The 13,549-nt window shown below is 43.0% G+C and overlaps 1 protein-coding gene across 1 annotated transcript in view; it reads left to right on the top strand.

Moving 5' to 3' along the window:
* CES5A (carboxylesterase 5A) overlaps positions 1 to 11,835 on the top strand; it is a 29,136-nt gene extending 17,301 nt beyond the window's left edge. The window contains 5 exon segments of the mRNA XM_032283907.1: positions 276 to 344; positions 3,743 to 3,890; positions 8,460 to 8,609; positions 11,343 to 11,415; positions 11,501 to 11,835. Coding sequence (XP_032139798.1) covers positions 276 to 344; positions 3,743 to 3,890; positions 8,460 to 8,609; positions 11,343 to 11,415; positions 11,501 to 11,750 — 690 coding nt within the window. The 3' untranslated portion in view covers positions 11,751 to 11,835.
* Positions 11,836 to 13,549: the final 1,714 nt, after the last annotated feature.

Raw genomic sequence — 13,549 nt, 5'->3', positions numbered from 1 at the left:
CCTGTAACGGGAGCCTTTCAACAAGGTGGCCACTTGGGCCCCACAAGGCTGCAGGTAGAATGACAGGGAACAGCTGCCTTTTATCAAAAGTGAGAAGAATAAGTTAACTACCTGACCAGCACATGGAAGCCACCTCCTCACGTGGCTGCCTGGGCTTGAGGGCTCCTGCCCTTGCCAGCTTCCCCTGTGAAAGTCGGGTGCCCAGGCCCTTGGGGAGATGGGTTTAACCTTCTGATGACCAGATAGCTCATGGAGGGCACTGCTTCTCTCCACAGAGGGCGGCTCCTGAGATCCTCAGTGGCTCCAACAAGTCCCTTGCCCTCCGTATGATATACAACATCCTGGTGAGTAGCTTGGAAGGCTGCAGTACTCCAGAGACACATGCACTTAACAGATAGCCCTGGGTCACATTCAGTGGGAGGAGCTGGGGCACAGACACTCCTCACTCATTCAGTCACTCAACAGACTTTTACTAAGTAGAGGTGTATTAGTCCACTCTTGCACAGCTACTGAGAAATACCTGAGACTGGGTAATTTATAAAGAAAAGAGACTTAATTGGCACATGGTTCTGCAGGCTGTACAGGAAGCATGACGCTGGCATCTGCTCAGCTTCTGGGAAGGACTCAGGAAACTTACAAACATGATAGAAGGCAAAGAAGAAGAAGGCACATCTTATATGGCCAGAGCAGGAAGAAGAGAGAGACGGGGGAGGTGCCACACACTTTTAAACAACCAAATCTCATGAGAACTCTATTATGAGAACAGCACCAAAGGGATGGTGCCGACTATCCATGAGAAACCACCCCAATGATCCAATCACCTCCTACCAGGCCCCACCTCCACCATTAGGGACTACAATCCAACATGAAATTTGGTGAGAGACAGAGATTCAAACTATATCACTAGGCCCACAATCCCTAATCCACAACCCCCAACCTGGAAGAGCTCCAAAAGCCCAGGGGCTTTTTGTAACTCACCCAGCAGCCGAACTGGACCTTGACTGATTTGTGGCTCTCAGTCATTTTTGTTCCCACACATTCATTCATTTTATTTATACCACTGTTCAGATGTTTCTTTGTGGATGCATTAATGTGGGTGTTGGGGTATTGCCCCCGCCCTGAGCATGTGTCATAACTCGCAGCATAGGTGCTATATTATCTACCTACAGTTTGAAGAGCTCTGAATGCTGAAACACACACTGACTGGGGACCTGTATTCACTACACACCAGCCAGGCGTTGGCCCAAGTTCCGGCAAGACCAGTCATTTATCATTCACTCACTCATTTATTGTTTCATCACTAATTCATTCATTCACTGCACAAACCTATCAGTATCTGGTCTTACTCTAGACACTAGGATATGGAGATGGATTGCTTTGCTTCCTTTCTTTTCTCCTTTTGACATCTACCTCTTTTCCATAAACGTTTATTCAGTGTGGACTCAGTGCCAATGTTCTATTCACTTGTCCATGGAACATATGTTTAGTGAGAGTCCACATGACCCTGCAATTCCCTGGGCACTGGGGTGGAATGTGGGGTGGATGGAGATGATTAGATCACTTCAGTACAGTACACATAAAGCAGAGGAATGACCAAGGCCCTGTGGTACCCACAGGAGGGGACAGGCGGCTCCTTTGGGGAGAAGGGTTTGGAGGATTGATGGAGCTTGTCTGGTGATGAAAGGGGTGAGTGAAGAAACTGGGAAGAACCAAGAGGACCAACTGGGAGCAGAGGGGTGTGAAGAGATCAGCTGAGGGTTGGCTGCAGCAGGAGAGAATGCTTTTAGCTGTTATAAGCTATGTGATGAGTATAGGCTTCATTCTAAAGACTGAAAACAGAAGGAAGAAGGACCTTATTTGATTCCTGTTTTAGAAAAAGCCCTCTGAAATTCGGCACGGTGGCTCACACCTGCAATCCAAACACTTTGGGAGGCCATGGCAGGAGGATCGCTTGAGCCCAGAAGTTCGAGACCAGCCTGGGAAACATAGGGAGAGCTTGTCTCTACAAAAAATAAAAAATTAGCCAGGCGTGGTGGTGTGCATCTGCGGTGCCAGCTACTTGGGAGGCCAAGGCAGGAAGGTTGTTGAGCCTGGGAGTCTGAGGCTGCAGTGAGTCATGATCTGGCCACTGTATTCCAGCCTGGGCAACAGAGCAAGAGACTCTGTCTCAAAAACAAAAAACAAAAAACAAACAACAACAACAAAAAAAACAAAAACAAAAAAAAAAAAGAAAAAGAAAGAAAGAAAGAAGGAGAACAGAAAGAAACACTACAGGCAGGGATCCCTCATGCCCCCTTGGAGGGATGTTTGATGAGTTGCAGCTGTCTGATGATGAATTGGGACTAAGGTTTTGATACAAGTCACACAGTGGAATTCTCAGGTGGATTGGAGATGGCCTCATGGAGAACATAGCCATTGATCTGAGCCTTAGGGGAGTGGGGAACAACTGAGCAGGAGGACATTTCAAGTAGAGTAGAAGTAGGTTGTGCAGGAAGATGCAAGAGGAATGGAAGGGCATGTGTCTCTCCTAGGCACGGTAGCCTTCTAGGGGCTGCTTTTCAAACAGTAAATAGTTCTCTGACACAGAAGGCATAGCCTTGCTCCAGCTCCCTAGGACTTTTTACTCTGACTGTCCTATGGGGGCTCACCTGAGCATCTATACCCACCTTGGACACCTCCAGCACCATGGGGTCTGCTGGTCATATGATCAAAGAGACCGGGCACTTCCACCATAGACTGGACCTGCTGTAGAGGCCTCCCTTGCTCTGGCCTGATAAAAAACCACCAGCCTCCTGAGCACCCGATAAACTAGTCCGAGCAACACTCCCCAATGGGGTGTACACTGCCTCACCTCCAAATTCCAAAGAAACTTATCAAGGGTTGTGCTGCTGTCTTAGTGGTAGGGGTTTGAGCTGCAACGCTTTTCCAGCATTTCCCAGAGCACCAGATCCCTGAATCTTCATGAAATTTACCGTGCACCCTCTGCCGTTTGTGCTTGGGGAAAGTTGAGAGGGAGAAGTCTAGGAGGCAGGCTAATGCCAGATCAGAGAAGCGTTGAATGTCCTATTAAGGCACTTAGCAATAGGGCTTGGGGGAACCAACAGGACCGAAGACCTGCTCTGGGCCAAGCGGCTTGCTTTTCTCTTCACATCTTATGTAATCCTCTACATCCCTACAGATGAGGAAGCTGAGGCTGCAAGAGATCAACTAGCTAGGTAAGAGAATAGCTAACAGCTGGAGGCAGCGCTGGTACTAGGAGCAGGGCTGGTTTCACGGAAGTGCCGCCTGTGTAGCCACAGAGGACCTTGTTGATCAGAAAGGTCCTACATTTGGTTTAATGCTCTGCTGCCACCATTTTGAAATTCTTAATGATTTTTGAGCAAGGAGCCTATGTTTTTTCTTTGTGCTGAGCTCCACAGACGATGCAGCCGGTTCTGCCCAGGAGTGACTCATTCTGACATGAAAGACAGGCCTATGGTCAGGAGCATGGGGTTTGGATACAAATACACTTGCAAAAGAATCATGGTTCTTCCAGTTGGGCCCAACCACTTCACCTCTCTAAGCCTCAGTTTCTTAATCTGGGAAATGGGGCTAGTTTTGATACTTGCATCATAGGGTTGCTGTGTGGGTTAAATGAAGCAATGTAGGTAAAACATTCAGAATCATACCTGTACAGGTGAGTGTTCAACATGTTGGCCATTGCGGCTGATCTGGATCTCCTATGACTACGATTTTTTTGTAGCACGTCTTGCCCCAGTATTTGCACCTTGTGGCTAATGAATATTTCCATGACAAGCACTCCCTGACTGAAATCTGAGATAGTCTTCTGGACTTGCTTGGAGATGTGTTCTTTGTGGTTCCTGGGCACATCACAGCTCGGTATCACCGAGGTGAGTCTCTGAGCACCCCGCTCCAGGACCATAGCCCAGCGAGGCTGGTGGACATGGAGATCCATGTTGTCTACTGACTGGCTGCCTCCTCTGCCTCTGTTCCCTCATGGAAAGGGCGTTCCCAGGTGTGTCTGGATGGAACCGTGCCATGGTGACCTGCACCATTCACCTGCCTTTCAGAGTCTGGGAATGTTGATCAGTTGTTGTTTCTGTTCCTTCCCCTTCTTCAGGAGCGTGTAGAAAATTCCCATTTCCCTATAATTTTCTGGGGGCCATCCCCCCCAATTTTTTCTTTCTAGAAATGACTTCTCCAACATCTTAGCCATAAGTAATAATGGAACAAACATCTTAGCTATAAGGAGTAATGGAACTCCTAAAGTAATATATTTTAAATCAACGATTTTAAAGGCAGCCAAATACTCCACCCGTAACATTAGATTCCACATTCTTCTCAAGTGCCCGTGCAACATCTTCAGAATAAATCATATATTAGGTCACCAAACAAATTCCGATAAATGTAAAAAGATGGAAATCACGGAGAGTGTCTTCTTCAACCACAAGGGAATGAAATTAGAAATAATAAAAGGAAATCTGAAAAATTCATAAATACTTATAAATAAAATGGCATATGCTATATTAAATTTTAAAAGTTATGGTTAAATATGCTTAATAAAAAATTTGCCATTTTAACCATTTTTAAGTGTATAGTTCAATGGCATTAAGTACATTCATATTGTTGTACAACCATCACAATTATATAGCTTCAGAACTTTTTTATCATCCCAAACTGAAACTCAGAACCTATTAAAAATAACTCCCCACCCCTCCTTCCCCCAGACCCCAATAACCACCATTCTGCTTGCTGTCTCTATGACTGACGTTTTAGTTACTTAGTGATTTTTGTTACTCAATGTAAATGGAATCACACGATATCTGTCCTTTTGTCTGGCTTATTTCATGTAGCGTAAGATCTCAGGGTTTCTATATGTTGTACTATACATCAGAACTTCCTCCTTTTTCAAGCCTGAATAATGTACCATTGTATGTCTATATCACATTTTGTTTATCCATTTATTCTTAATGTACATTCAGGTTGTTTCTACCTTTCAGCTATTGTGCAAAGAACGATTGGCTATTGGCTACAGTTGGCTATTGACTATAATGCTGCAATGAACACAGTTGTGGAAATATCTGTTCAAGTCCCTGTTTTCAGTTATTTGGGGTATACGCCCGAGGTGGAATTGCTGGATCCTATGTAATTGTATGCTTAATTTTTGGAAGAGCTGTCATGTTGTTCTCCATTGTTCTGTACCATTTCATATTTCTACCAGCAATGCACAAGGATTGTGCATTTTTTGACATCTTCAACATTTGTTATTTCCTGCTTTTGTTGTTTGTAATAACAACTATTCTAACGGGTTTGAAGTAGTATCTCATTATGGTTTTCATTTGCATTTTCCTAATTATGAGAGACGTTGAGCATCTTTTCATGTGTTTATTGGACATCTGTATATACGGTTTTGGAGAAATGTGTATTCAAGACCCTTGCTCATTTTTCAGTTGAGTTGTCTTTTGTTGTTGAGTTTTAAGAGTTCCTTATATATTGTAGAATATTAATCCCTTATGAGATATATGACTTGCAGATATTTCCTCCCATCTGTGGGCGGCCTTCTTACTCTGTTGATAATGTACAAAAATTGTGCAATAGTTTTAAATTTTGATGAAATATAATTTATCCACCTTTTTGTTGATTGTGCTTTTGGTGTCATAGCTAAGAATCTATTGCCAAATTAAAGGCTATGGAAATTTACCAGCATATTTTCTTATAAGAGGTTTACAGTTTTAGTCTTACATTCAGGCCTTTGAACCATTTTGAGTTGATTTTTCTATATAGTATGAGGGAAGAATCTATCTTTATTATTTTGCCTGTGCTATATGCGAGGTGGCTATAATTTTTTTTTTTAAAGAAAAGGAATAAGAACAAGTGTGAAGGGTATAGAGAAACCAAAACCCTCAAACACTGCTGTTGGGAACATAAAACAGTGCAGCCACTGTGGAAAACAGTTGTGGCTGTTCCTCAAAAAGTTAAACATAGAGTTTCCATCTAACCTAGCAAATCCAGTCCTAGCGGTGTACTCAAGATAATTGAAAACAGATGTTCAAACAAAAATTATATGTGAATGTTCATAGCACCGTTATTCATAATAGGCCAAAATGGTAACAACCTAAGTGTTCATCCACTGATGAATCGATAAACAAAATTCTCTATATACTTACAATGGATTATCATTTTGACATAAAAAGAAATGGAATACAGGTGCATGCTACAACACAGATGAGCCCTATAAACATTATGCTAAGTGAAAGAAGTCAGGCACAAAGGGCCACAGGTTGTATGATCCCATTTATATGAAATGTTCAGATCAGGCAAATCCATAGAGACAGAAAGTAGAATTGTGTTTTCCGGAGGCAGAGAAGAGGGGTCAATGGGGAGTGACTCTTTAATGGGTCTGGGGTTTCTGTTTGGGGTTATGAAAATGTTCTGGACTTAAATGGTGGTGATGTCTGCACAACATCCTAAATGCACTAAAAATCACTGAATTGTATACTTTAAAATAAAGTGGCAGATTTCACTTATGCACATTTTGCCTTAAAATATGGCTAAGAAAATGAGAAGGCAAACCATACAATGGAAGAAATTATTCATAATACAAGTATTTGACAAAATAATCATATCCAGAATAGAAGAACTCATACAATTCAGTAATGAAAAGAAAGTATTTTCCAATAATGGGTAGAAGACTTGAACTTGAAAAGACACCTCACAAAAAAAGTTTCAAAGTCCATGAAAAGGTACCCAAAATAGTCATCAAAGAAATGGGAAATAAACTAAAATGAGGGAACCATTTCCATCTAGTGAAATGGCTAAAATAAAAATACAAACCATACCAAGATGAATTGCCAAGAATGTGGAATGTTCAGAATACTGAACATTCTCATGTACTTCTGGTGGAAAAGTAAAATGGTGCAACTCTAGAAAACTGGTAGTTTATTGAAAGCCAAACATACACCTATGTTGTTACTCAATCCTTCTGCTCCTAGGCATTCACTGAAGACAGGTTAAGGTGTATGTCCTTACAAAAGACTTGTATAGACTGGGCATGGTGGCTCATGCCTGTAATCCCAGCACTTTGAGAGGTCAAGGTGGGTGGATCAATTGGGGCCAGGAGTTTGAGACCAGCCTGGGCAACACGGTGAAACCCCATCTCTATTAAAAAAAATACAAAAATTAGCCAGGTGTGATGGTGGGCATCTATAGTCCCAGCTACTCAAGGGTGGGGACTGAGGTGGGAGGATTGCTTGAGCCTGGGAGGTGGAGACTGCAGTGAGCTGTGATTGCACCACTGCACTCCAGCCTGGGTGACAGAGAAAAACCCTGTCTCAAAAAAAAAAAAAAAAAAAAAGAAAAGAAAAAAGACTTGTACATGCGTATTCACAGCAGCTTTAATCATAATTGTGCCATATTGGAAACAATCCAAATGTCTACCATAGATAATGGAGAAATAAACTGTGGTAAAATCATGCACTACCATACTACTCGGTGATAAAAAGGCATCAACTGTTGATACACCTGATAACATGGATGAATCTCAAAAACATTAGGTTGAGCAGAAGACGCTATAGAGTACACAACAGAGTACATATTGTATTATTCCATTTGTGTGGAGTTCAAGAACAGGTGAAATGAATCGATGGTGCTAGGAATGAGTATGGCTTTTTCTTGGGAGAGTGATTAGAAAGGGACCTTTCTGGGTGAAGGAAATTCTCTGTATCCTGACTGACTGGGTTGATGATTACATAAACACATTTGTAAAAACTCCTCAAACTCTACACTTAAGATCTGTGCTTTGTGCTGTCCATAAGTGGTACTTCAATTAAAGGAGAGAGAATAAGGGGAGAGGAAATGGAGACAGTTAAGTATAGGGCAGCTGTATTTTGAGGTCTTCCTGGGAGGAATGCAGAGAAATGAGCCAAGTAATTAGAGGCAAAATGGAAACCGTGTGTGTGTGTGCACCCATGTGTGTGCACCTGTGTGTGCTCATGCATGTGTTCCCATGTCTGCATGTGTACGTGTCCATGTGTGTTGGAAATTACAGAGCAAAGACCTTCAGTAGAAGACAAGTGAAGGAATGTAAGATAAATATGCATGGATTGTCTTGAAAGCCAGAAATTAGCCTTCTTTTGTTGGTCTCCAGACGATTGAACCAGGGTCAATGAGAGAAAGTCCCAACAAGGTAGATCTTGGCTGAATAGAGAGGACTTTTTTTGAGAAGTAGAACTATTGCCTTCTCAGACGTGAGCTATTCATCACTAGGGATGAGCACTGCTGTAGCAGAAAATTCCAGCCTCAAATGAGGAAGGGGGAAGTGAGGCTGGCTTAGGTAGCCTCTTGTCTCTGAGCTGTCCCACCCCTGGATCTAGACATCCAAGGCTTGATAGGTGGGGATGCAGAGGCAGCCCCCTGCTCCACGCTGCATGCATGCCTGACCCTCTCTGACCCTTTGTCAGATGCTGGCACACCTGTCTACTTCTACGAGTTTCAGCACTGGCCCCAGTGCTTTGAAGACATGAAGCCAGCTTTTGTCAAAGCCGACCACGCTGATGAAGTCCACTTTGTGTTCGGTGGTGCCTTCCTGAAGGGTGACATTGTTATGTGCCGTAAGGGACTGGCCTCTCCCCACAGTTCACATGAAGCCCTCTGCTTACCCCACCTCTGTGCAAGAGCCCGGAGGACTTCAGGGCTGGCATTTAATCACCTCTCTGGTTTACAGGCAGACATAACCTTTCTCTGGAAAATGCCCTCACTTCTGTTTTTAGAAGCCAAGATGAAAAAGCTCTGTGACAGTTGCTTGATGAGGGCTTCTCTTTGTACTGAAACCTGAAGGTGTGGCCACTTCAGGGCACTCAAGCAATCTAAATAATTTTTAAAAAATATATAGTAGAACCATTTTCTTCCTTTTCTTTGACCACTGGTCTTACCCTCCCTCCCCTTCCCAGAAATCCCATGAGGCCACAACCTGGGGCTTTAGGAGGCAAGGACCATGTTTTTCATAATTCCAGCTCAAAGTGGTCTGCACCCAGATGAGTTTGTGTAAATGCTTGTGAACTGTTACTTGTGATGTTAGCTCGCTTATTCTTAAATTTATGACATATTTGGTGCCTAAAATAAACCAATCAGATGAGGTTATCAGTAGAAAAAAATTATAGGGAAAATTACACATGGAGCAATCACAAAAATATTTAGTTTAAAACATCACAAATACAGGCTCTTAACTTATTCACACTGGCCTCTTGACCACAAGGACAGAACGTTCTATATAGAGTATGTTGGTGCACTGTGGTTTATTCATTATTTCAGTTTTTCATTCTCATCTTACAACACAGATAATAATAGAATTTCCTCCTAGGTTGTCCTAAGGATTAAATGAAATAAGCCCATAAAGTATAGAGTGAATACCTAATAAATGTCACTGTTATTACTCGTCAGCCATTCCCGAGGCCATTCTATGTAATGGTACATGGACTCCCTAAATTGGAAAAAGTGAACAACATATGTATCAAAGGGTTAAATTCCTTGATGTCTAAAGAGCTCCTAAAATTAATAAGAAAAGAACAACCTAATTGAAAACTGGGTAACAGATATGAACAGTTTATGGAAAAAGAAACACAACCTCCCTCATAACAAGAGAACTGCAGACCGACCTTAGCTGAGGAATTATTTTTCATGAATCAAGGTTGGGAAAAACAAAGCACTTAAAATAATGTATTCAAGCAGGTGTGAGAAACAATTTTATACATTAATAGAGAAGTCTGTTGACATTTAAAATGCACGTAAGGCTGGGCATGGTGGCTCACACCTGTAATCCCAGCACTTTGGGAGTCCGGGGTGGGAGGATTGCTTGAGCCCAGGAGTTCCAGACCAGGTTGGGCAACATAGTAAGACCCCCTCTCTACAAAAAAAATAAATAAATAAACAAAATGAGCCAGGCATGGTGGAACATACCTGTAGTCCCAGCTACTCAGGAGGCCGAGGTGGGAGGATCACCTCAACCCAAGAGTTCAAGGCTGCAGTGAGCTGCATGCCCCTGCACTCCAGTCTGAGCAACAGAGTGAGACCCTGTCTCAAAAATTGTTTTTATTTTCATAAAATAAAAAAATGCATGTTGTCTTAGCTGGGTGTGGTGGCTCATGCCCAGGATGCCAGCACTTTGGGAGGCTGAGACAGGAAGAATTGCTTGAGCCCAGGATTTGGAGGTTGCTGTGAGCTATGGTCATGACACTGCACTTCAGCATGGGTGACAGAGTGAGACTGCATCTTTATAGAGATAAAAAACCTAGAATAAAATGCATGTTGTTTTTAGCCTGGCAATTCTAGAGCTTTTGTGTAATTATACTTCCACATGTGCAAAAGTATATGTGCACACTCACATATTCCTTTTACTAGCAAAAGATTGAAAACATGACACATAAATTATCAATATATATAATTGCATATAAATATATATTTATATAGTACATGTTCATAAAACAACAAATGGCAGTTTAATAGGTGACAAGTCCTATACGTGAGATAATTTTAATAGAAACAGCAATATGTAGAATATGTATCCAGTCTACTGCCAGATATGTAGAAGGTGTCTGCTTACACCTTGGTACCTGCAGAGCCTGTCTTTGGGAAGGTGCCTCTGAGGCTCATCACTGGGTGTCTGGAGGGAAGAGATGAAAGGGAAACATTTTCATTGTGTATTAGATGCTTTTTCTGCATTTTGGACTTTGCACTTTTTAAATAAAGAAATACAGAAAGTAATTGTAAAAATAAGTGTGGGAGGAGGGAGGCAGAGGGAGAGAGAAAAGGAAGAAAGAAAAGAGAGAGAGAAGGATGAGAGAGAGAAAAGAAAGAGAAGGGAGAGAGAGGAGAAAAAGAGAGAGGGAAGAGAGATGGAAGAGAGAGATGGGGAGAGAGAAAAGAGAGAAGGAGGGAGAACAAAAGAGAAAGAAGAGAGGGAAGGAAGAGAGAAGGAAGACAGGAGGGAGAGAGAGAAAGAATAGAGATAGAAGTAGAGAAAGAAGGGGGGGAGAACAGAAAGAGAGAGAGGGAGCAAGCTGGTCTGTGTCCCCAGGGAACCTGCGGCCTCATGGGACCGTCTGCAGGAACACGAGGTGGACAGGGAAGATGTGTGTTCAGCTTCTACCATTTGGAAGCCACGGTTCCTTGGGAAGGACCCAGTTGCTCTGAGCCTCAGTATCTACATGTATAAAATGGGTACAGCGACTTGGTTGGTTTGTAAGGATCCAATGGGAGAAGGGGTGTGAAAGGGATTCATCAATCCAAGGCACTCAGGGCTTCCCCAGCCTCACAGCGCCTCAGCGTTTTGTGATGATCTTCTTCAGAAGGAGCCACGGAGGAGGAGAAGTTGCTGAGCCAGAAGATGATGAAATACTGGGCTAACTTTGCTGGAACCGGGTAAGTAAACCTCCCAGTCTCCCCCATGCCAGGGCCTGGGGTGTCAGGAGGAAAATCTCACCCCTGTTTCTGCTCTCCCTTCCAGGAATCCTAATGGGGATGACCTGCCTCTGTGGCCGGCCTATAATCTGACAGAGCAGTACCTGCAGCTGGACTTGAACATGAGCCTTGGACAGAGACTCAAAGAGCAGCGGGTGCAGCTTTGGACCAGCACCATCCCCCTGATCCTGTCTGCCTCCGACACGCTCCACAGTCCTCTTTCCTCCCTAACCTTCCTCTCCCTCCTCCAGCCTTTCTTTTTCTCTTGTGTTCCTTGAGAAGTTATCTTTCTGTGATTTTAGTTTTCCTTCTCCTCCTGCAGTTTTTCCCGCGATCATTAACTTCTTTCCAAGTTCAGCTGCTTTCTATGGGGATCTTTGCGGAACAAGCCACTTTCGCTGATATTTTATGGACTTAGGAATGTTCTTTATGGAATTCTTTTCAACATGAAAAAATACAATTTGTCTTGGAAGGCAACAAGATTTATTCAATACATTTGGAGGAGAGCTGGCCTATTAGTTGTCATAATAATGGTCTTGTAACTCATATGAAATAAAATCAGAATGTAAAATATGTATAAGGGGGCAGAATTTAATTCTCTGCTGATAACTCTTCCCCCACCCCCAGAACCCACTTTCTATCAGAGAAGGTGTCTGTGTATGTTACCCAAAATGTGAGTCCTCCAACCCCAACCCACAGGGGCTTCAGCCACAAACCTAGTATGGATGTGTTGGACATCACAGGTTTGAGCTGGGTCTCTTCTCTGGCTCAGTGAGATGTGTGGGTGACGGGGTATCCTCAGCCATCGAAAGCTGACATCATCCAAAACCAAAAATCTAGAAGTGAAATTCCAGGCGTCAAGGATCAGATCAGCAATGCCAAGAAGAAATGAAGCTTCCCTGATGGGGTCAAGATAAAGCTACCATTCCATAAATCTACACTGGCTGGATGCGGTATCTCACAACTGTAATCCCAGCATTTTGGGAGGCTGAGGCAGGTGGATCACCTGAGGTCAGGAGTTCAAGACCAGTCTGGTCAACACGGTGAAACCCCGTCTCTACTAAAAAAAAAAAAATACAAAAATTAGCCAGGTGTGGTGGTGTGTGCCTGTAGTCCCGGCTATTCAGGAGGCCGAGGTGGGAGAATTACTTGAACTCAAGAGGTGGAGATTGCAGTGAGCAGAGGTTGCACCACTGCACTCCAGCCTGGGACAGAACAAGAATCTGTCTAAAAAATAAAAAAAGATAATAAATAAAAAATAAATCTACACTGAGCACCTGATGTATACCAGGCATATCCTCACTGGGGATACGGCAGTGAAAAAGTTTGGCTGCGGCCACAGAGTGAGCAAACAGACATCCCGTGAACATTCACAGAAGTGGATATCTCATACTGTAAATTTGATAGGTGTGACTCAGGAGAATAAGGTGGTTTAAGAAAGTGTAACAGAGGGAACCTAAGTTAGATTAAAGTCGTAGGAGGCGCTCTCTGGAGAAGTAGCATTCACATTAAGAAAGGACAAATCAAAGTCAGTCACAGGGTAGAGAGAATGTTAAACGCCATCTTTCAAAGGATGCACTCTTACTTAGTGTAGCCACATAATCCATATTACATCCACATAATTCACCAGGGTAATTACTTTTTCTTCGTGATGGCTTCAAGATTACATGAGATGCATAGAATAGAAGGGTTTCTGAGATGCCAGTAACTCATCTGGGTGAGAGATCTCCAACTCAGAGCCTGAACCTGACCCCCTGAAGTGTTTCGTTTGGCCCACACAACGTTAAACACGTTTTGGAATTTGTTGCAGCAAATTTTAAATTAGGAAAATCTCATTAAATGGCATATTTCCAGCTTCTTCAGGAAACAATAATAACAAGAAAACCCAGAAGCTACTATTACAGAGCTGCACTCCCACCTGATACCCAGGGCTTCTGACGGTCCATACGGCATCTTTTATGCAAATTAGAACATGCCCTTTCCTTAAAACCTTCTACAGACATCTTCCAGGAAAGCACAATGGACAGATATCTGCATCTATGATGCAAACGACACCTCTTCTGAAGTGTTACCCTTCCGCAGTGCACTACCTGTG

Source organism: Sapajus apella, unplaced genomic scaffold (genome assembly GCF_009761245.1).
Source record: "Sapajus apella isolate SASKATOON/1434 unplaced genomic scaffold, GSC_monkey_1.0 scaffold15, whole genome shotgun sequence".
Lineage (NCBI taxonomy): Eukaryota > Metazoa > Chordata > Mammalia > Primates > Cebidae > Sapajus > Sapajus apella.
The sequence above is the reverse complement of the archived record's forward strand: the minus strand, read 5'-3'. Positions and strand labels throughout refer to the sequence as shown.